At 40.8% G+C, this 20,942-nt stretch overlaps 1 protein-coding gene across 1 annotated transcript; it reads right to left on the reverse strand.

The window, feature by feature from the left end:
• Positions 1 to 217: 217 nt before the first annotated feature.
• On the reverse strand, positions 218 to 20,657 carry CHAF1B (chromatin assembly factor 1 subunit B). Its single transcript, XM_055801828.1, has 14 exons — positions 20,610 to 20,657; positions 19,744 to 19,874; positions 15,875 to 16,007; positions 15,649 to 15,766; positions 13,362 to 13,465; positions 11,748 to 11,844; positions 9,937 to 10,021; positions 8,827 to 8,920; positions 8,143 to 8,212; positions 7,964 to 8,055; positions 6,350 to 6,512; positions 4,765 to 5,187; positions 3,248 to 3,339; positions 218 to 2,734 (listed from the first exon to the last, which is right to left on the reverse strand). Exons 2-14 carry the CDS (start codon positions 19,867 to 19,869, stop codon positions 2,616 to 2,618), a joined length of 1,716 nt encoding a protein of 571 aa, XP_055657803.1. The 5' UTR covers positions 19,870 to 19,874; positions 20,610 to 20,657; the 3' UTR covers positions 218 to 2,615.
• Between the last annotated feature and the right edge of the window lie 285 nt (positions 20,658 to 20,942).

Below are 20,942 nucleotides of genomic sequence, written 5' to 3' on the forward strand. Positions count from 1 at the left end.
ACATCACCTTATGAAGCAGTCAAGAAAGAACTGAAATAGCAATGGGCATGTTCTTTCTTGGAGCAGAGTCTAGCGCATGACTGAGAACAAAACATGAACCCACTTTCTAGGAACAGTGTGAGAATAGTTTTCAGTGTCTTTAAGTGTTAACGTTATGGGGGAATGGCCCACTGGAGACTGAAAAAGAGATCACAAAATCCAGGAATCCAGTTCTGACTGTCAGTGTTAAAGATAGTAATTTATTACAGGAATGATGGCATCCATTTATAGAAAAATGTTAGAAACCTAGTGCCATATAATTTTGACAAAGCAGTAAGTAACAGAATCAGCAGAGAAGTAGGAAATCATAGTGGCAAAAGACAACAAGATCTAAAGGGAAAAAAATTCCTATTAGGGAAGACAAAATACCAGGCAGAGCACTCTGATGGAGATCATGATGTGAAAATGGCAGCAGTGAAAGCCACGTTAACTTTACAGTGCCTATTAGATAGCAAGGCAGAGAAAAAATAAGTTGGTCAACTCTATAAAGTACCAGGCGGATGCCACCTGAATGGTTACAGTATGAGATTAATACAATGAATTGCATCTGAAGAGTGAAGACCACAGAGACCAGCCAGTCAGACTAAAATAATATATCCAACCTACTAGTCTTCAACAAAAAGTGTAGTTTACATTGAAATACACTGGTACAAAAAGATTTAAAAATATCTATCAGGATAGCTCTGCAATTAGTATTTAGAAGTGTAAGTCTGAATTCAAAGGATACTTTGCTGTGCATAAAACAAAACACTGCAGTACGGTACTAAGTGGGTTACTGTCCTACAGAAAGATGAAATACCAATGTTCTTACAGCTCAGGCTGGACAATAGCAAGTCCAACAAGGCATGTTAGTTACAAGTATCTGCTTCAGCTATCAATTCTGGTATCTCTACGAACTTTAATTTAGGTACCTCTATAAACTTTCTGGGAAAAAAACAGTTTTAGATGTGGCTTTGCTTAGTAATAAAGTCTTTATATTCTTCACTAGAAGAAAACCCAGGTTTGGGTAAGTCTAACGAAGCTCCATCCTCACCTCAGTGGTTAAAGCAAAGATAGTTTCCTATAACTCTGCTTATTAATTTCTGTTGAAATTGTAGGCAACACACTTCATTCATTTGCCAGAAACACTGACATAGGTATTTGTTAATACTTCCTCCCCATGAAATTTTTACTAAACACTTCTGAAAGATTTGTATTTCTGCTTTTCTGAAGTACTAGTTCACTTTTTCAGAACCTGACAGAAAACAAATACTGAGTAAATTACACAGCTTAAAAACAAATCCAGGGAAGACAGAAAGTCAAAAAGCTTCAATATAAACTGCAGCTTTCCCCTCCTGTGTGTTGTGGAACTTCAAATGATAGAATAGCCTAAATCACGAGAGAAAATTGTTTAAAACTTCAACATGCTATCATTAGCTAGAATGACTACTCACATTTTAAGAATTATCTTACTTATTACAATCAAGTCCATGACGTTAAATAAAAATAAGTGAATGAGCTCAGAATACCATGGCTGAGCATTCTACTTCAGGAAGCTAAGTGTGCATGCCATAGCAAATCCATTGTAGTGATTTTCAAATACTTTGGTCTCATTGTTTTCAATCTACAGGTCTTGGTTCAGTTATTATATGCTAAATGTTTAGTACAAGTATTAAATGCTAAAAAGAAATCAAATTTTCCAAGTTTAGCATACACTGGATTTGTATTTTATTGGCTAAAGAGAGTTAAGATTCGGAAAAAATAAAAAAGGGGAATCTTCTACTGTATACACTCAAATCCTGCTGCCTCAGGAAAATCTCATGTCTGCATTTTTTTTTCAAATACAGGACTTAAACAGTTTAAAACTTTCTTCTGCTCTTTAATGCTTGTAACAGGTCATCAGAGGGTTTCTTCCTTTGCTTTCTTGTTCCTTGCAGTTACAAGTTCTGATTTACGTTTCAATCGTATGAGTATGCTGCTGCATTTAGAGCATGTGAACATCAGCTTCCATTCCACATGTTCTGGAAAGGATGAATTATTTTGTACCCACAAGTACTGGAAAGGATGAATTATTTTGCACATTGCTAAACATTAAAGCCAAGGTGCCTGAATAAAAATGTTTGGGTGTTTTTTTCTTTTTTTTTTTTTTTTTTTTTTTGTCTTCAACCACATCAAATCATTATAAATGCATTTACACTGTTAGAAATTTTATTCTTTTGCCAGACAGGTTACTGGAAGACATAATACTGTATAAACATCAGCGTAGGGACTTCGATTGAGAGTCTTAGGTTACTGTATGTTTTTTCAATACCCAGATTTGCTTGATCTCCTTAAGCTGTGGCATTTCTTGAACAATGCTGTCTTCAAGAAGTAGAAATGTACTTAGAAGTTACTTCCCAACTATTTCCTTTTCTGCAAAGCTACATTCCTGAAACCTGTGTCTTCTACTGCCAGTTTCTTTCTCCACAGCACTATGTCAAATACGCATATGGTACTTTTATCAGGAATTGAGGATTCAATATTTGCAAAAAGAAATGCACCCTCAAATATGGCTGCATCGCCTTCAGCCTGTGAAGAGTCTACTAAAAGCTCAGCCTTTATTTGCTTGAATCACAGCTGATCTGATCTTCAGATGTAGGAAGAGACACTTCCTCAGTTCTAGGACGTTTTGATGCTGGGGGATTTTGAAGACTGTCATCAGATGGTAATAGCCTTTCTGAAACAGGCAGATAGGAAAATCATTTAAGCTAAAGAAATCCAGATTAAGAAAGGAAATTGGTTTGCTGAATTCACAAACAATTCAGCACTCACCAAAAAAAAAATAATCTAACCCCCGTTTGAGAGAGTCCAGCTTCTAAAACAATGATGTGCTGAAGGTACAAGGGTCTTTAAAACCCATCTGTAGGACCTGGAGAACATTACCTCCAAGTGACTTTACTCTTCTTGGTTTCAGTGTTAGCTAATGCACCCATTACTATAAGAACTGTAATGACATATTGTCACATAAGCAGCTGCCCAAGACTGACCACAGTGAGAACACATTTCATATTGTCAAAAGCACTTTTCAAACACACCAAAACAATGAAGAAACTTTAGGATCTGCAGCTAGGTTTAGGTGTGTGCTTGATTGTGCTCATGTTACAAGCTTATAGCTTAGAACAGAAGTCTGTATTGGAAAGAACTGATTGGCAAAAGACTTTGCTGGGCATTAACTGCCACAAAAGCTTACCATGTTCCTGTTCTGAGGAAGGAGGTACAGGAACTGTATCTGTATACACAGAGGTTGGTGTATCCTGCTTCAGTGGAATCAAATTTACTCTCCTTTAAAAGAGCAGAAACAGTTCAATTGCTTTAAAGCCATCATTTCCACAAATACTTTATTTAAAGATTTACTCTAGATAGAATCAGTTAAATTTAAATGCAGTTCAGACATTTTACCATGTATTTTTTCTTCTTGCTGTATGTTCAATACAGCATTTTTCAGAAGTACTTGAAATACCACTAGTGATCTTTTCCACTAGGAAGTACTACTGTGTATGTTATACGTGGCACAATGCTGACATTCACATTCAGAGCACAGTATCTTGGTCAAATATTTTAAAGTTAAGACTGGCTACACTTACTATTCCCTAGCCATGCCCATGTTAACACTTTAGATTCATAATGCTCTAGGGAATTCTTTTGCCCACTGAGGTCCACTAGCAATTACCGTAAATCTCTTTTCTTCCGCTGACTCTCTTCTGGTGGCACTTAAAAATGAAGCACAAAAGCAGCAGAAGATTGAGCCAATAAAAACCCCAGTCACAAGCAGCACCGTGCACGCTACTACAAGATGACACTCATGGTACCATCAGTTAATATGATTATTTTTTCTCCGTCTCAAAATTAAAAAGATTAATTAGCTCCATCAGTCAACTCACCATCCTGGCAAAAGTCACTTTCAACTACCTACAACCCTCTGACTTGTTAGTTCCAGTACAGATAAATGCTGGTGAAAAAAAAGAGAAAGCCATCATCTCCAAGATTTTTCTTTGTGGTTGTTGATGAAATCCACTATCCTGCTTTCTTGTTCACCACTTCTTCCCTAGCCACCTACTAATTAAAACATTCCCATGAGAAGTTATAATAGTCACCTTTAATTCTAAAATAGCCTTGTTTTGCTGACAAAGTCTAGATCTCTAATTGTGTAGCTGCCTCCTTACTGTTGCACACCAGCTTGTTATCTTATATCGCGTGCTGTCTGATAACCAAGAAAGAATTACAGTCAGTTTCTAAAGACCTAGATTTTCACCTTAGGAAATAACCTCAATCAAGGCGTAAGTCCCACACCCATGACTGAACACTGAGGGCCTGTCTAGACTTACACTTTTCTTAAAATATTTCTTGTCAGAAGGGCCTTTAAATAATTCTTGTCAGCTGAAGGCTTCAGGTACCATCTTCGTAGACAAAATGGGACCAGAAGACAGACACCTGTTACTTCCATATGGTCAAGGTGTAATGGTCAGATTAACTTTGCTACTGCCTCACATTTCGTACAGCTTTTATATTTTGTCTGTTTTAAGATTCAGGAGACATTTTGACCTTTCAGTTGCAGTACAACTGGAACAAAAAGTTCCATGTCAAGACAGCTACCACCAAGACACAGGGCTGGGAATTTATGTTTAAACCTCAACCTTTAAATGTAGCACAAGCACAGCTTGTCTTGGCCTTCGTATTTATGACTGGAAACAGCAATATAAATCTCACCTTGGCGTCTTGCTCCATGCTTGTAAAGTGTTGAGAGTAATCCTCCTGGGCTGGTTTACTTTAGCGCTCTGGCTGGCTGGCTGGCTGATTTTCCTCTCGTCTGAGGATGAGACTGGAACATTTTTTATGCCAACAGGTGTGGAAGGCAAGTCCTTACCGGCAGCTGTAGGTGTTCTAGGTTGGAGGGTGAGAGTGCTGGGATCAGTGACCCTGCTGGAAGAAGTCCCCTCTGTCAGCCTCGGGCCTGAGGAAATGACTTTGTGTGACTGGCTCTTTTTCACTTTCTTCTCCGATGCACCAGAAGTCCTGACATTTATTTGTGGCTTCTCCTTCAGTGGTATTCCCAGTTCATCCCTCTCAAAGGTAACAAATGAACAGTATCCATCCGTGGAAGAAATAGCAAGAAAAGCTCCATCGCTGGACCTATTTGTGATTATTTTTTTTCCCATTAAAAGTAAAGGTCAGAGGTCAGAACTTTTCTTCAACCCCCCCACACACGACCCCCCCCCCGCCCATATAACACATGCTGTACCTGTCTTTTCCTTCTCCCTTCCCCAAGTACATGCATACATTTAAGTGAAACTGCAGTCAAGTGAAAGACATCCAGTTCAAAAGATCTTCAATTCTGGCCTTCACATCCAATTCAATCTCTCTGGTGGTGTCTGTGATCACCTGTAATATGTTGCTGCCAGCACCCGCATGCACTTGAGCTGCCGCGAAGTATGGTTCAATTGCAGGTACACAAATCTTTAGCCACAGTTTCTGAAATATTGCTGAAATCTCCTCATTCAGACCAATAGAGCTGTTCAAGCTCTTTGGCTGTGCTCCTTGTACTAAGCAGAGGCAGTGATCAGAATCACCATGGTGCTCACTTAAATGGTTCTTTGTGCCCATTTCACCAAGTAGTGTCTGCCTATCACTGATTAAAACCACTTTATTTTCTATTCTCTTTCACTCCCCTCCTCCTGACACACAATGGTTTTCACAATGTCTGAGCATCAATTACGATTTTTTTGAAAAAGAAGCTTCCATGTGGTCCTCAGCTTAGGTATATGGGCTAGAAAGGCATGAGAGAAGAAGCAAAGGGCTGGGGCCTGACTGCAACACTTGGGTTCAGTTTTCACCTCCAGTTCTGACTCCCCATATCAAGTCAGATAAAATTATTTTGTCCCATACATCAAGAACCACCGAGCAGAAGTGTGCAGATAAAACAGAATTTGGCCAGGATACAGATACCTGAACTCTGAGAGATGACTTCCAAAACCTCCATATAACTTCATTATCAGTTACACTGCCTGAACAATGAGTACTTTTCAGGGGCACATAGTGCTTTACTTTCAGAAAAAACTCCATTTACTTGTTCCCAGGATGCTTGCACCTTGTTTCCCAACTGAGAAAGAGCAGTCATTCTCTGGCTTACAGGGAAAAAATAAGTGGCTTGCTGTTCAGACACTGTGATGACAGTGACCACATGTGTGTCATGAGACAAAAATAAAGCAAGATACAAGATGTTGTGCAGGACTTCAACATGTAAAAAAGACATTTCCCCATCTCAACAAATTTTAAGAATACAACAATTACCTACCATGAAATGTCACTCAGGGTATGATAATGTATGTTAGAAACATAACCAAAGGGGAAGGACTGCTCAGTATCATAAAAAAGCACAGAATCTTCTGAAGCAACAGCAAACACCAATCGATAGGGCAGATTAAATAGAGCAGGGGATGCTTTCTGACTGATTTCATCTAGAATGCAAAGAAATGAACACATTGAGAATTCTCTCTTGCATCTACTATAAGGTAGTAACTGCACTAGCTTAGTCATGAATCTAAACAAAGATTACATTATCAATTAGTATCAAGATAATGGCTAAGACAGCACTTCTATAAAATGTGAAGTTTAATGTCAAGCACTAACATTTCTGTTGCCTGTAGTTTGCCTTCTATTGTGTTAGCTGAGGAGAGAGAAATTGGCAGAAACTTTGTCCATCTGGATTGCTATTATTTTGTTTTGTAAAGTTTGTAATACATTTTCCAGCTGAAAATTTTCTGCCTTTTTATATGAACTTTAGTATTAAAGTCCAAACAAACACACCTTAGTGATACATTGCAAGTCAAGGTTATGACAAATATATACTATGACATTATATTCTGTATGACTCAGTCAAAACTGTGTTATCTTGGGTTCAGCACCTAGCTTGTCTTTTCACTGCAGCATTAATTCTTTGTAAGGCCACATCATTCCAACTTCCACTGGAAGCTGAATGCTAGCTAGCGGCTTTCAGAAATTCCTAGCGTACAGAGCTCCCGTTCAGTTCTACAATGATTATGGAAGCTATGCACTAAAAACAGACAGGCCATTAACATAATGTACTCACATCTATAGATTTCTAAACTACCATAGATTTTTCACTTTTCTGGGTGCATGCTACAGAAACTAAACACCCCATTAGAGGAGCTACAGAGACCAACAGCAGACACTTAGCTCCTTACTTTGCAACACGCCATTACAGCGGATCTAAAGATCATGATGAAGATACGTAACATAACAGGTAATCCGTAAATCCTGTAAGGAATACTACAAATTGACCCTCTAAAGAAAGGAGCAAAGCTCTGCCCCGTCACCAGAGTAAGACCGGTCTTAAATATAAACACTCTTTGACCCACTGGGCTCACAATAAAGCTGGATTTCAGTTTCAGGTAAGTTGTTATGCAACTTCATACAATCCTTTCCCCACCTCAGAATTCCTGTTCTGGCCAGTAACACCAGCACTGTTCAGGTTTGCCTTCCTTAAATAAACATCAACAGCTGTTGCAAACTACACCAATTCTCTGGTGCTTCTGTGATGTGGGTAGTTGAGACTTACAGAAAATATTTCACTAGGTCACTCCTTTAGTGCTAACCCAAGTTATTTATTTTTACTCACACAAAATGGTTAAAAGTTAAAGAAAAATATTAAACAGTGTTTCTGTAGCCTAAGAGGCCAAATAAGAACATTTATCCACTATATCAAAAGCTACTCACAAAGTACTTAAGGTGAGTTCAGGGTCTTAGAATCAGGAAACAGCTTTTAAGATGTGGTACAACACTATCTTAACAGAATGTTAAAAGGCTAGGGGCATAAAACAGTAAACAGCAACACTGGCCTTTTCACATATTTGCTATAAAATCATACTCCCTGAAGGATTTACAGTACCTTTATTAAATGCTTGTCTTAACTCAAAGTAGACTGGGCAGCAGCGAACAGCAAGAGTTGCCTTTCCAGGACATGGCAGGTGACCCACGGGCCTTTTATAAAGAATCAGTATTTCAGAAAACAGCATTTGATTTTTATTTTTTTTAATAAAAATATATTTCTATCTTATTAAACTCTACCTTTTAAGATTGTTTCTGGAGAAAATATATGTGGTGTTTGTCACATTTTCTCCTGATTCAACACAGCCAGCTGCAAAAATAAAGGTTAAAACATTACTCATCAACTCAAAAAGGTACTGAGTACACACTTTATGTCCATAAACATTCTACATCTCAGGAATTAGGCTCGTCACTTGGGCAAGAGCTGTGCAACCTGAACACAACTTAAAAAGGCATCCCAAATATTTATTTAGTGCTGTTTTTGTTTCCCTTATATACTTCCCCCTCAAAGCTTCTTTTTGATGTTGCCAGACATCTATAAAAGCAGTGCTTATATGGGCAAACTGATCCCCTCCTTGCAATGTTATTTTTACTATGACTGCTGAATGTTCTTTAAGGAAAGATACAAACAGAGACCAGTCAAAAGAAACCACTCATTATTCTTCATTTCTATTTTAACAGAGCTATATTGTTGCAATTTACATGTTTCAGTTCAGAAAAAGGCCATAAATACATGAGAAAGCTGATGTTCTGGACTGCTAATGGAAGATGATTGTGGAGTCTTATTTTCCTCAACAGGAAAAATGAGGACTGGCATAATTAAGATAAATAAGCATCCCCTAGCAGTCTGAAAGCAATCTTGATGCAGATGCAAACTAGAGCATAATAGATACAATGTAAGTTACAGTACACGTTCTCACATACCTGGAGTGAGTAAATAGGAGCCATCAGGAGTAAAACTGAGCCTGCGGAAAAATGACTTCATGCTGTCATCATGAAATATCCGATAGCTCCTAGCCTGTAACATTGAAACTATGATTGTGTAAAATGCCACGAACATGTCAGCTGGAATGCAAGTGAGAAAAATCATCCAGTTGTACAATCCAACCTGATGGAACTTTTAAAATAAAACATTTTAAAAAACATGGCTCCTTCAATCTTTGCTTTCTGCCGTGCTATAAATTCTTCACAGCTAAGAAAAATAGTCCTTGATCCCTCTTCAGCTACTAATCAAAACACTCCAGGAGCAGTCACATTAGACCAGTAATCAAAAAATAGTAATAACCTGGAGAACGACACTATTTAACAGCTAACGTAAAAGCCTGTTCCTTAGGCATTTAATTTTAACTCTAGTATTAGAGTTTTAAAGAGAACTTCTATAATGGCAAAATGCCCTTTCTCAGGCCTGTTCTTTAGTCTCTATAAAACTGTTACAAATGTTTTCACAAAAAAAAGAAAAGGAATAGAAGGAATTAAAAAGGTTATAGCCAGCTTGGAGGTGTGATTTTACTATCACTTAGAACTGTTTGGGGGAAAAGAGCTCTTTGTTTTCCCTCTTCGGGTTAGAGAAAATGTCCTGAATTTTCCCTAATTCATATTTTTCCTAAAAATCAGACTTCTTTTTTGAAAATTTCAGCCTGCTAACTTTAAAATATTATTGCTATGTCATATCCATTAATAAGCTTACAGCTACTGACAATGTTTGAAGTTTATCCTATTAAGAATTCACTATGCATACTATTTTTCCACACTATTTTTACCATATACAGCCAAAGACATTGTGTTACTACTTTAACCAGCTGAACTTGCAAGAGATAATAGCAGCAGTCAATGCACTTTCTTATTTCTGTAATGCTCGAGGAACTCTGAAGCGGTCTATCTACAAAATGCAAAGGTGAGGTAGAGGCAAAAACATCTGATACATGGATTACTTGAATGGAAAATATTTGACCCTATGGTTTCATAGAATGCAACAACTCATCTAAAATAGTACCCAGCACGTTCTCCAGTACCATCATCAGCAGAACAACATACCTCTCCTTCAGCTCCTGATCCAGATGGCATCTTGGTAACATTGAAGGCTACGCGCCTGGTTTGTGTGTTGTATACTCGCAGGATCCTACATGGTGGAGAGCACAGTTAGCTATGAGCAGCTTCCTTTCACCCAAAGTTTCACACGATGCTACAGGACCTCACCTGCCAGTCAGGACTCCCAAACATTAATTTTAACTCTGTTCATGAGACACCACTGGGGGGACATGTTTTGATGGCTAAATAACCGATGAATCACTGTCAATTACTTGACTCAGTAAGGTTTGTGAAGTACCAGCATACACATTTGTGGAGGAACATGGGCATCAGTGGACAGTCAACAGCCGCACCATTCCTACCTGTGCTGTGGTAGTCAGTATGTTCCTGCAGAGTGGGAACTGACCTCAAAGACAACTAGCTACATCTCTATGCTTCAGTTTCCTTTGGAATAAACAAAAACTGGGTATGACTCTGTACAGAATGTTGGAATTCCCCTGACTTCATTTCACTAAAACAGTAAGTAGCCTAAGCAAACCCAACTGTTTGTCCCACCACCCCTTCCCTTCTGCTAGCTCTGACCTTCACTGAGTTATGTTGGTTTGTTATGCTGGCAGAAAACCAACCTAACACAAACCCCAGACAGCTTTCTGCTGATTTAATGTGCTGAAAGAGCTCCACAAGGAATCCCGCACAAAGCTAGGAAGAAAAAATAGGTGAGGCTGTGGCAGACAGCTTGAGACTGTTGTGGAACTACTGGCTCTGGACATCACACAGCTAAGATGGTCTGCCAAAAGAGTGAAGAGGTCTCCCCACCGTGGGCTACTGAGTGCCCAAGTCCTAGTAAATGGCCTGGCTCCATTAGACCCTCACTGAGCTGATGCTATTCCCTAACCTTACAGAAAAGCATCTGGAACCTGAGGGGGTGAGAGACTTCCCCTCTTCAGATTAGTTCATGCCCTCGCTCGCAACTTCACTCCAAGAAAAAGTTACGCATTATTCTACTACCTGTGTTTCACTGCTGTTCATTTTAATAAAAGCACACAAATCTCACATAACTGATTATCAGAAGACAGAGGCTCATAATGACACAGTTGCCATTAACTTACCGTTTTTCTGAGCCTATTGCAAATCTTAAATCAAAACTACTTTTCCACTATTACAGCCATTTTCTTTGCAGTGGGTGCCAGATGACATGCATTTATTAGCCAGCTGCAAACCCCTTCAGAGCAGCACACATGCCCTAAACAGTTTAAGCTCACTCAACGTTCTGACAAGAGCCAAGTTTATGAAGTGTGCATTTAGCTTTCCCAATGACATCACTTACAAAACTGTTGGGGATGGAGGGAGCAAAAGGGCAAAAGAAAGCTATCAGTGGAAAAACATTTTAACCGATTTCTTAACCTGTTTATATCTTTATGTAAAAGTACAAGGATGAACCTGCTAGCTCATTACCATTAACAACCAGAGAATGCAGCACTCTCTTAAGATATATTTGATATCTCTAATGATCAATACCATGAAAACTTACTTCCAGATGAAAAATGTCTATATTTTTTTTTGTTTATATTTAATGTAAAATATTTACTTTTATCTATAAAAATTATTTGCTGCTTAGAGAGGACACTCAGACTTCAGGAACCATTTACCACAATCGAAAGATTAACTGAAGTATCATTTTACTTTCACATCAATGTTCTTACAGAACAACCTGAAGAAAACAAAAAGAAAAATCACATTTATCCTATAAACTTGGTTTTAATCCATGCTCAAGTAAGAAAGAACACTGAGACAAAATACTTAGACCAACAGCTCACCTATCACAACTCAGAGTTGCAATGTACTGGCCTAGAGGATCCCAGGTTATTCCTTGGACATAACTCTTGTGTTCATTTAATATTGAAACCTTCTGTCCTGAAATTACAAACAGTTTTTAGATTCTAAAGTTAAATGTGTTTTAGAACATTTCTTCATTTCAGAAATAAACCAAGACAAAACATTTCAAAATTTACAGAAATAATCTTCTAAACATACAAACTGTTTACTACCCCATAAGAATATCAGAAACAGTTGCTTTATTTCTAGAATCTTCACAAGTACAGTAAACTGTGACATTCCAGTTTATGGCTTGTTCCCTACAATCAAACTCAGATAAGCAGCTTGGCTTAGGTACTCAATGTGCAAGATGAGTATATTTCAAAACAGAATTATTTCAAAACTTTGCGATTTAGAAAAAAACTTTTCAGGCAAGTCTAGCATACTGTTCAAGTTAACTGAATTTAGCTGAACATCGAGGCAGAAATTCCAGCATTAAAACACAGCTTCCAGCTGAGTGGTTGTATAAAGTCATCCACTCTGCTGAGCCAACATTGAAAAAAATAGACTACACACTTGTTCACTGATGCTTACATGTGGGTAGCTTTCAGAAACAATTCTACAGCAGTGCTAACTCATGTTCTTCCACAGCTTATTCTGTCATGATGTCTCAAAGGCATGAGCTCTCTGACCCCACTGATATTCCATAGTTCAGTGTCACAGACACAAAGCGTTGTGATGAGGTACAGTAACAGATAACTCTCAAAACACTTTGTTTTGAATAGTAGTGGATTACACAACAACAGAAGCCTTTCTGGTGCACTATTCTGCTTCGAACACTGGCCAACAACAGATGTCTAAGAAAAGTGTATGAACAGAGCAAACACATAATGGTATTTCTACAGGATACCCTGTAAGCTGCCAACAGTTTGCACCTCAAGAACTTAAGCCAGTGATGCTCTCTTTGCACTGGGCCAGCCCTATGTATTTTTACTATTGATAGTAAAAGATAAAAAGATGAAAAGTTAACTTTAGAGAAAGTTAAGTATTTCCACAATAAATTAAAAGTGAAAGTAACGATTACATTGTTAATAAGAAAACATCAAGCCATTGTAAAGCAATCTAACCTAGCTGTTACTACCAGAACTTCTTTAGATGGGATTTTCTTGGCAAATACAAACAATTCCACTGCACTAGGATGAGAAAGAAGTGGTTTGCCTAGTGGAGCCTAGAAAAAAAGTTACATCTTGCAAAACGGAGTCTGCATCCTCTGCTTGCTTCCTACTTTTTTACCTAGATAGGCAGTTACTAAAAAAATAATAATCGAGTTTTGTTTGTTTGTTGGTGTGTGTGGGGGTGTAAGTAGTATACAAGCTGCTTGTTTAGGAGTTTGGGGAGAAAAAAAATTAAAGTTTATTTCCTGAATACTCCAAAGAGAAGAGGTTACTTATGTGTAGATTTTTCTGGCCTGAGGGTATACACTATATGCTGGGCTATCTGCCTTACAATCCCAGAAATCTAGCAATCACAAAGAAAGATGCTTTCAAGTCTTATGGTAAATACCATGAGGTGCATCCAACAGGACTGCAGACGCAAAGGATAAACGTAGCATTTACCTTTATTGACATCCCACATTATAGCTGTGTTATCTACAGAAGCAGACGCCATGTAATTTCCATCTGAGGTCCAACAAATATCATATACATCTTCTAAGTGGCCTCTAGAAACCAGAAAAGAAATCATTAATTTAAAAATTAACAGCTACATGTAAACAGGAATTTTATAATTTGTAGGTTAAAAAAAGTAGCAAATAAAGTATCACTGAAGTAAAACGAACAGCATGATTTCAGCTTTTGAAAAAACTTTCCATATTCAGAAGGTGATAGAATATTTCAAAAAAGCACATCCTACTTCTATTCAAAATAAGCCTGACTTTTCAACAGGTCTTTTCCAGAGACAATGAAAATCACCTATTTGAAGTAATTTATGAATTTGTAGCTAGAGAACTGGAAATGAACATTTCTAAGATTTGTACAAACAGAAAATAAAATACTACACCAAAGTAATTAGGAAGTGCTGCAATTCAAGAAAACTTTCCTGCATACTTATGGGTTTCAGAAAAGCAATAAACAAACAGAAAATTAAGGTTGATTTAGATATAGCTGAACAAGTATTGCAAGATATTCAGAAACACTTAGAAGGGCTCCAATTGAAAACAATTTTTATTGCTTATTGTTTGAAGACTTATACTGTGTGGTAACTTCAATAACAAATATTTTTATTACTCCCAATATCAATACAGGCAGGGCGGAGAATGGTTTGAAAGCAGCCCTGACAAGGACCTGGGGCTCAACATGGCCCAGCACTGTGCACTGCCCAGAAAGCCAACCGTGTCCTGGGCTGCATCAAAAGAAGCGTGGCCAGCAGGTCAACGCAGGGAATTCTACCCCTCTACTCCGCTCTTGTGAGACCCCCACCTGCAGTACTGCATTCAGCTCTGGGACCCCCAACATAAAAAGGACATGGACCTGTTGGAGCCAGTCCAGAGGAGGGCCATGAACGCGATCAGAGTACCTTTCCTACGAAGACAGGCTGAGACTTGGGGGTTGCTCAGCCTGGAGAAGAGGAGGCTCTGGGGACACCTTATAGTGACCTTTCAATACTTCAAGGAGGCTTACAAGAAAGATGGGGACAAACTTCTTAGTAGGGATTGTAGCTACAGAACAAGGGGTATTACGTTAGATATTAGAAAGAAATTATTTATTGTGAGGGTGGTGAGACACTGGAACAGGTTACCTGGAGAAGTTGTGGATGCCCCATCCCTGGAAGTGTTCAAGGCCAGGCTGGATGGGGCTTTGAGCAACCTGGTCTGGTGGCAGGTGTCCCTGCCCATGGCAGGGGCATTGGAACTAGATGATCTTCAAGGTCCCTTCCAACAAAAACCATTCTATGGTTCTAGGATTCTATTTGCAATGCCACGTTTAGAGAAGGGGGATTCGGTTTGTTTGATTTAAGAGATTAACTCCAATGCTCCTCAACGATCATGTGGTGCTGTAAGCGATCCCACTAGCACTTTTGAAACTGTTCTCATATAAACCTCAGCAGCTGCAAGGAATGTAGCAGTTACGGATAGCAGAGTTACTTTTTGTAAACAAGTGTCAATTCTTAATGGCATTATCAGTACAGACAGATAGAGACCAAAATTGTTAACAGATACTACACTGAAAGCAAGGTAGTTATATGCACTGCTCATTCAACATGCATTTCCGAGTCCAAAACCAGTAATTTTTTTCGGCCTTCAGCTGATGGTGAGAACAGAACATTGCTGTAGTTCAACTGCTAGCAGTGGTTTGATGCCTTAGCCACTATCAGCTAATACTTAGTCTTAGGAAGCACAGCGTGTATATTTTATAAATCATTGTACACTTGAAAATATACCTTATTATGCAGCTTTTGTTTCAACTATTAAAATGAACTAGTTGAAAGAGACTGGTTGAGCCTCACAGCTATCATTGGGCAAAACTGCACGAATCATTTTATCTACTGATGCTTTTTGCATTAATAATAATGATCAAAATTTCCACTATAAAGCTAGTAGATAAAACTTCACATTTACTTCATATACCTCTCTGCTAAGCTTTAAGTAGCTGCAAAACTAAGGAACCAATTTCAGCTCGCATCAGTTATGTCACATAAATGCCAGATCTTCTGCCTTAACAGATGTAGGTTGGCATTGTATCAAAAAAACATTAAATACAATATAAAAGGATGAATAATAGAGCAAGCAAATTTTAGAGAGCATTAAAGTTCTACATACTGAACAGAAGACTGTAGCAGATGATAAAAGCCACTGGGGAATCAAAAACAATGAACAGAGAACGAACTAATAAAATATTAAGTTACCTTAAAGTTTTAATGACTGCCCAGTTCTCCTTGTTGAGCTGAGCTTCATCTTCATCCTGAAAAACTAATGGCTCCAATTCTTTGCTATCATTCAGCTTCCACAATAAAATAACAGCATCTGTAGAAGAAATCATATGAAGCTTCTTTCTTTCCCACTCACTTTGTTAATGCATTATGTTTAGTTAAAAAATTATCTTGCATAAGACACATGAAAAGCCGTTCTCACCATCTCCTCCAGATGCTAGGATCTCACCACTTGGAGAGAAGCGCACAACATTTATGGCTTTGGTATGGCGGGCGAGGTTGGACAAGAATTCCACAATTGCTTTTCCATCTGGCCCTTTTTCCACTTTCCATATCTAGTTACAAAAGCATTCCAGACAATTTTCAGGAACAAGATGTAATACATATGCACCACTTCAGTAATCCACAATTTACGCCTTGGGCAGTCTTTTTGAACTTTGTATCTGAAACCTTCAGAGATAAAGCTGCAGTTTCACCACAAATTTTCCCTCTGTGAGCTACAGCTGTGTAATGTGTTTATGTGGCAAGGTTTTGGTAACTGAAGGAGGCTTCAAGGGTGGCTTCTGTGAGAAGACACCAGAAACTGTGGCCATGTTGTGTTGGACAGAGCCAGTTCCAGCTGGCTCCAAGAGAGACATGTCGCTGCCCAAAGCTAAGCCCATCAGTGACACTGGTGGTGCCTCTGTGATAACGAATTTAAGAAGGCTAAAAGACACTGCACAGCATCTGTGAGGCAGAGTAAGAAAAATGTGAGAGGAACAGCCCAGCAGACACCAAGGTCAGTTGAAGAACAAGAGAAGGTGCTCCAGGTGCCAGAGCAGATTCCCCTGCAGTCCCTACACAAGATCACGGTGACACAGCTTGTCCCCCCTGCAGCCCATGGAGGTCCATGGGGGAGCAGATATCCACACTGCAGCCTGTGGACAGCTTGTGTTGGAACAGGCTCCTGGAAGAAGTTGTGGCCTGTGAAAAGGAGCCCATGCAGGAGCAGTTTTTCTGGCAGGAACTGTGACCCCCATGGGGGATCCATGCTGGAGCAGTCCGTTCCTGAAGAACTGTACCACATGGAAAGGACCCACGTCGGAGCAGCTCGCAATGAACTGCAGCCCATGGGAATGACCCACATTATAGCAGTTTGTGAAAGACCGTCTCGCATGGGAGGGACCCCCTGCTCCACCATGGGGTGGAGACAGCATGAGGGGGAAGTAGCGGCAGAGAAAACATTTAACGAACTGACTGCAGCCCCCGTTCCCCGTCTCCCAGCACTGCTCAGTGGGAGGAAGTAGAAGAGTCAGGAGTGAAGCTGACCCTGGGAGGGAGGGGTGGGTGGAAGGTGTTTTTAGTCTTGTTCTTAATTTCCTTAAGTCAAGTCTGTTTTGCCCACAACATGTATTGTGATCTCTCTGTCCTTATCTCAACCCATGAGCTTTTCCATTGTATTTTCTCTGTCTTGTTGAGGACAGAGTGATAGAACAGTTTGGTGGGCACCTGGTGGCCAGGCAAGGTCAACCCAACACAAGCTTTAATTATATTGCAGTACTTTTTTAGTCTGATGAAATACATTACTGGGTATTTCAAATAAATTAAAAAACCCCAAACACACACACACCACCCCCCTCTCTTCATTCATTGACAACGTCTAGCTTCAAAGGTATTGGACAAGCTTCTAAATACAATGATTCAATAGCATGAAATTACAGTATCTTGTTAACAAATCTGTCAACTGCATATTATGTCTGAAAAGTCCCCCAATTACTACAGGAGAAAACCCCTGCATATTAGCATTCTTTAGAAGCTGGAGCAAATTACAGAGTTCTGCAGTATACTGCAAAGATCAATAGATTTACTGTTTTGAAACAGATGATCTGAGCAAGAATTATGATAATTCCAGTTCCCCCCTGATCAGAACCACAGCATTAAGAGAGCTGCACAATATGGACGCTTTTCAAGCAATGCTGGCTTAAGGAATTCCTGATCCCACTTGTCAATTTTGCAGTGCATAATGATACCACTCCTACGGCTCTACTTGTGCATTGGTTCAGCCATGAGAGCAACACTGTTATGTCCCTGTATCACAGGCCTACGGCAACAGAGAGCTAAATGCCATTTGGAGTTTTAAATAATCTGCTCTTGGATGCAGCCTCAGTTCAGAAAAAACAAAAGATCCCAACAACCAGGCCTCAATAGGAATCACCAAACAATGAAGCAGCCTGAATTAAGACCTCTGTAACTTCTGCCAGTTTTCACTCTTTATGTACTAGTCCTCCAAAAGAAGATGTAGCATCAGCATCTTTTACGTCAAAGATGACTGACATTCTTCTGGTTCTAAGATATGTATATGTATAAATATGATAAATACATATTCAGTAATCTATATATACAGCCAAAATCCCTGAAACGCATATACTATCAGGTAAAAGGTCAATCTGCCAGGGAGGAAGGCTAAAGTTTTGGCTGAGGCTGCTGAAATAAACCCCCGATTTTTAATGACATTTATCCCATTTACCATGGCCAAAAGAAAGAGGCATTCTAATCCTGTACATATCCCAGCAGTCACCATTCATAATAATTTGCTAAGAAATACCTTAAGAAACACTGGCATATATTACAAAACACTGCACTGAGGATCCTGAGGAACAAAACTGGACCCAAGCCAGGCGTTCCAAATGTAAGCATAAATCTGATCTTTAGAACTCAAATTCTCTGAGAAAACAGAGCATTTCCCCATTCAGAACAAAATGCAGTAGTAATACAAAAGAAAACCTTATTCTTAGTCTCAGCCTATTGCACAGGTAGTAAAACCTTATTACAATATTTTTTATTTCTTCCTCAAATACATGATGGAAGCCTGACAAAACATGAGCAGGCCCAAAAGGCAATTAAAATGTAAAATTACCAAGCAAAGACAGCTAAATAGACAGATACATACACACATAGCAGAGAACCTACATGAATTCTTTTCACTAGAGTTTGTTACTAAGGAGCACAGGGAAGGTCCCAGGTTGGAACCTGGAATTGCAGGATGAGTTTGAAGAATTGTCTCAAATTGAAACGTTAGCAGTAGAGATTTTAGTAAACAAGCAAAAAAAGCTTTTTTACAGGAAATCGCCAGGTCCAGACAGTGAAGTGACCTAAAGGAACTCAAACGTGAAACGAAAAGCCCAGCAGTGATGGGTAGCCTACTCTGTCACACTCTCACTTCCAAAAAACAGGGGTGGCAAATGTATATTTTCAGAAGTACTCTAATGGTGACTCAGAAAAACTCTGACCACTATGACCTTCCACACAGAGAAGCTGGTAAATAAATAAATAAAATTTATTTCTCTGCAAAGGAAATTGTGCCTCACTTGGCCATCAACTTCATTTAAGGAGTTGACTAACATCCAGATAAAAAAGAACATGGTTCACCCAGTGCACTCATTTCCCAAAGCTTTCCACCTAGGGCGAAGGCTTTCAGAGAAACCAAGAGATCACTGAACGATGGGGACAGTCCTCACGTGCATTAAGAATTTAGAAGACAGTAAACAACTGCCTGATTTTGCAAAGGTGACTCCTACAACCACAGATTTTGGAGTTTGTGCTATTCAACTCTCATAAATGATTCTGAAAAGGATGAACAACTGGTTAACTAAGTTTGCTAGCATCAACACAACATTTGCTAGGCGAGATGTGTCTGAAGTTAAGTGAAAAGGGCTGTAGAAAAACCTTATACTGCTGAGTGACTACTTACAGAATGGGAGATAAAATTCAACATTGATGAACGTAAAGGAATTAAACGCAGTTGTTTTCCACTGACTCACCAGACTGTGCCCTAGCTCTGCACTACTCATGAATGTCACCCAACAGTCAATGCAGGTAGTTTTCTAAAAATAACAGTTCAACACTCAGCAGCAGAACTCAAGGTTGCAATGCAAGCAGCCGTTCTGTACGCAGCTGTACAACCTTGCACTCTTTCCCTAAACCATCCACCACTGGTGCCACGCACCAGCTGATCATCCAATACCCTGGATAAGGAGCCACTTCTTACTCTGAACGCCTTATGAAACCAAAGCAAACAGGTTTGAAACTTACACGAACGGCTGTGTCCACACCTGCTGAGGCCAACCGATTGATCTTCCCATCAGCTCCATGTTGGAAGTCTAAGCTGTAAACAGGCTCCTTATTATGCCACGCTATTTCACATGTGATCACCTTCATGTTTGCTACAGAAAACGGAGCAAATAACAGATAAATTCTTATTTCTTACGACTAAAGCAATCAAAGTTAACGCGGATTTTGCAAGCACCACAGACAGATCTCATAACAATTTTATTGCGGAAACTGACAGGGCGGCTTGAGGAAGCCCGTTCCCGTACGCTTTCACTTTTTACGGCTGATGTTGCTGCTGGGGCTGTGCGCGGGGAGGGCGATAAAGCCGCGTCTCTCGGTGCAATCAAACGCTGTGCCGGGAGCACAAGGCAGGTTTCGAGGCACCGGCAGTCCCGGGGCAGGCACCGCCGCCCCCCGCCGCTCCCGGCAGGGCTGAGCCCCCGCCCTCCGCCCTCGGGATCGCAACGGCTCCCGCACCCGCTGCGGAGCACGGAGACGCCAAAACAACGGAAAGGCCCTAAGGCCACGCGGGGGCCTGGGGACGGCAGAGGCGCCCCTGGCCACGGCCGCGCAGCCGCTCCCCGGGGCCGCTCCCCAAAGCCCCGGAAGCTGCCCCCCGGGGGGGGGGCACCCGACGCCCTGAGGGGATCAGCCGCACGGGACGCGGCCGCAGCCCGGCGAGCACCACTGACCGCAGTCCCCGCCACCTCGTACGCGCCTGCCCGCCCACGCAGAGCCCGGCTCCCGCTGCGGCGCCTCCCCCCCCCCGCACCGCGGGGCGCCGCGGCCCCAACCGCCACGAACGGCCGGGGGGCCCCGCGCGCGGCGGCCGCGCCCCCAGCCCCTACCTGCGGCGCCGCGCGGCCTGGCCCCGCTCCAGCGCGGGACCGCGTTTCCCGCCCCAGCCCGCCCCGCGCGCCCCGCGCCTGCGCGCGGATCCCCGCCCCCGCCGGCCGAGGGGCCCCCCACGGTGCGGCAGCGCCCCCTGCTGGCAACGGCCACAGTGGCGGGGGGCCGGGAACGCAAACGGAGGGGGACACACACCCGCGAACCCTCCTGCCCCGCTGCCCTTGCGGCTGCGCCTGCCCTGCCCTAGGCGTGCTTTCAGTCAGAAAAACCCCACAAGAACAACAAAACAAAGCAAAAACTAAAAAGGCCCAATGCTCTCGCGCTCCCCAACT

The sequence above is a fragment of the Falco peregrinus genome, chromosome 4 (assembly GCF_023634155.1).
Source record: "Falco peregrinus isolate bFalPer1 chromosome 4, bFalPer1.pri, whole genome shotgun sequence".
NCBI classification, from domain to species: Eukaryota; Metazoa; Chordata; class Aves; order Falconiformes; family Falconidae; genus Falco; species Falco peregrinus.

Coding starts and splice junctions, on each gene's coding strand:
- CHAF1B (XM_055801828.1), bottom strand. CDS start 19,869: ATGAAGGTGATCACATGTGAAATAGCGTGGCATAATAAGGAGCCTGTT. Junction 13,466..15,648: donor GCAGTCATTAAAACTTTAAG/GTAACTTAATAT, acceptor TCTGGTTTCTAG/AGGCCACTTAGAAGATGTAT. Junction 8,056..8,142: donor TCCAGAAACAATCTTAAAAG/GTAGAGTTTAAT, acceptor TCTTTATAAAAG/GCCCGTGGGTCACCTGCCAT.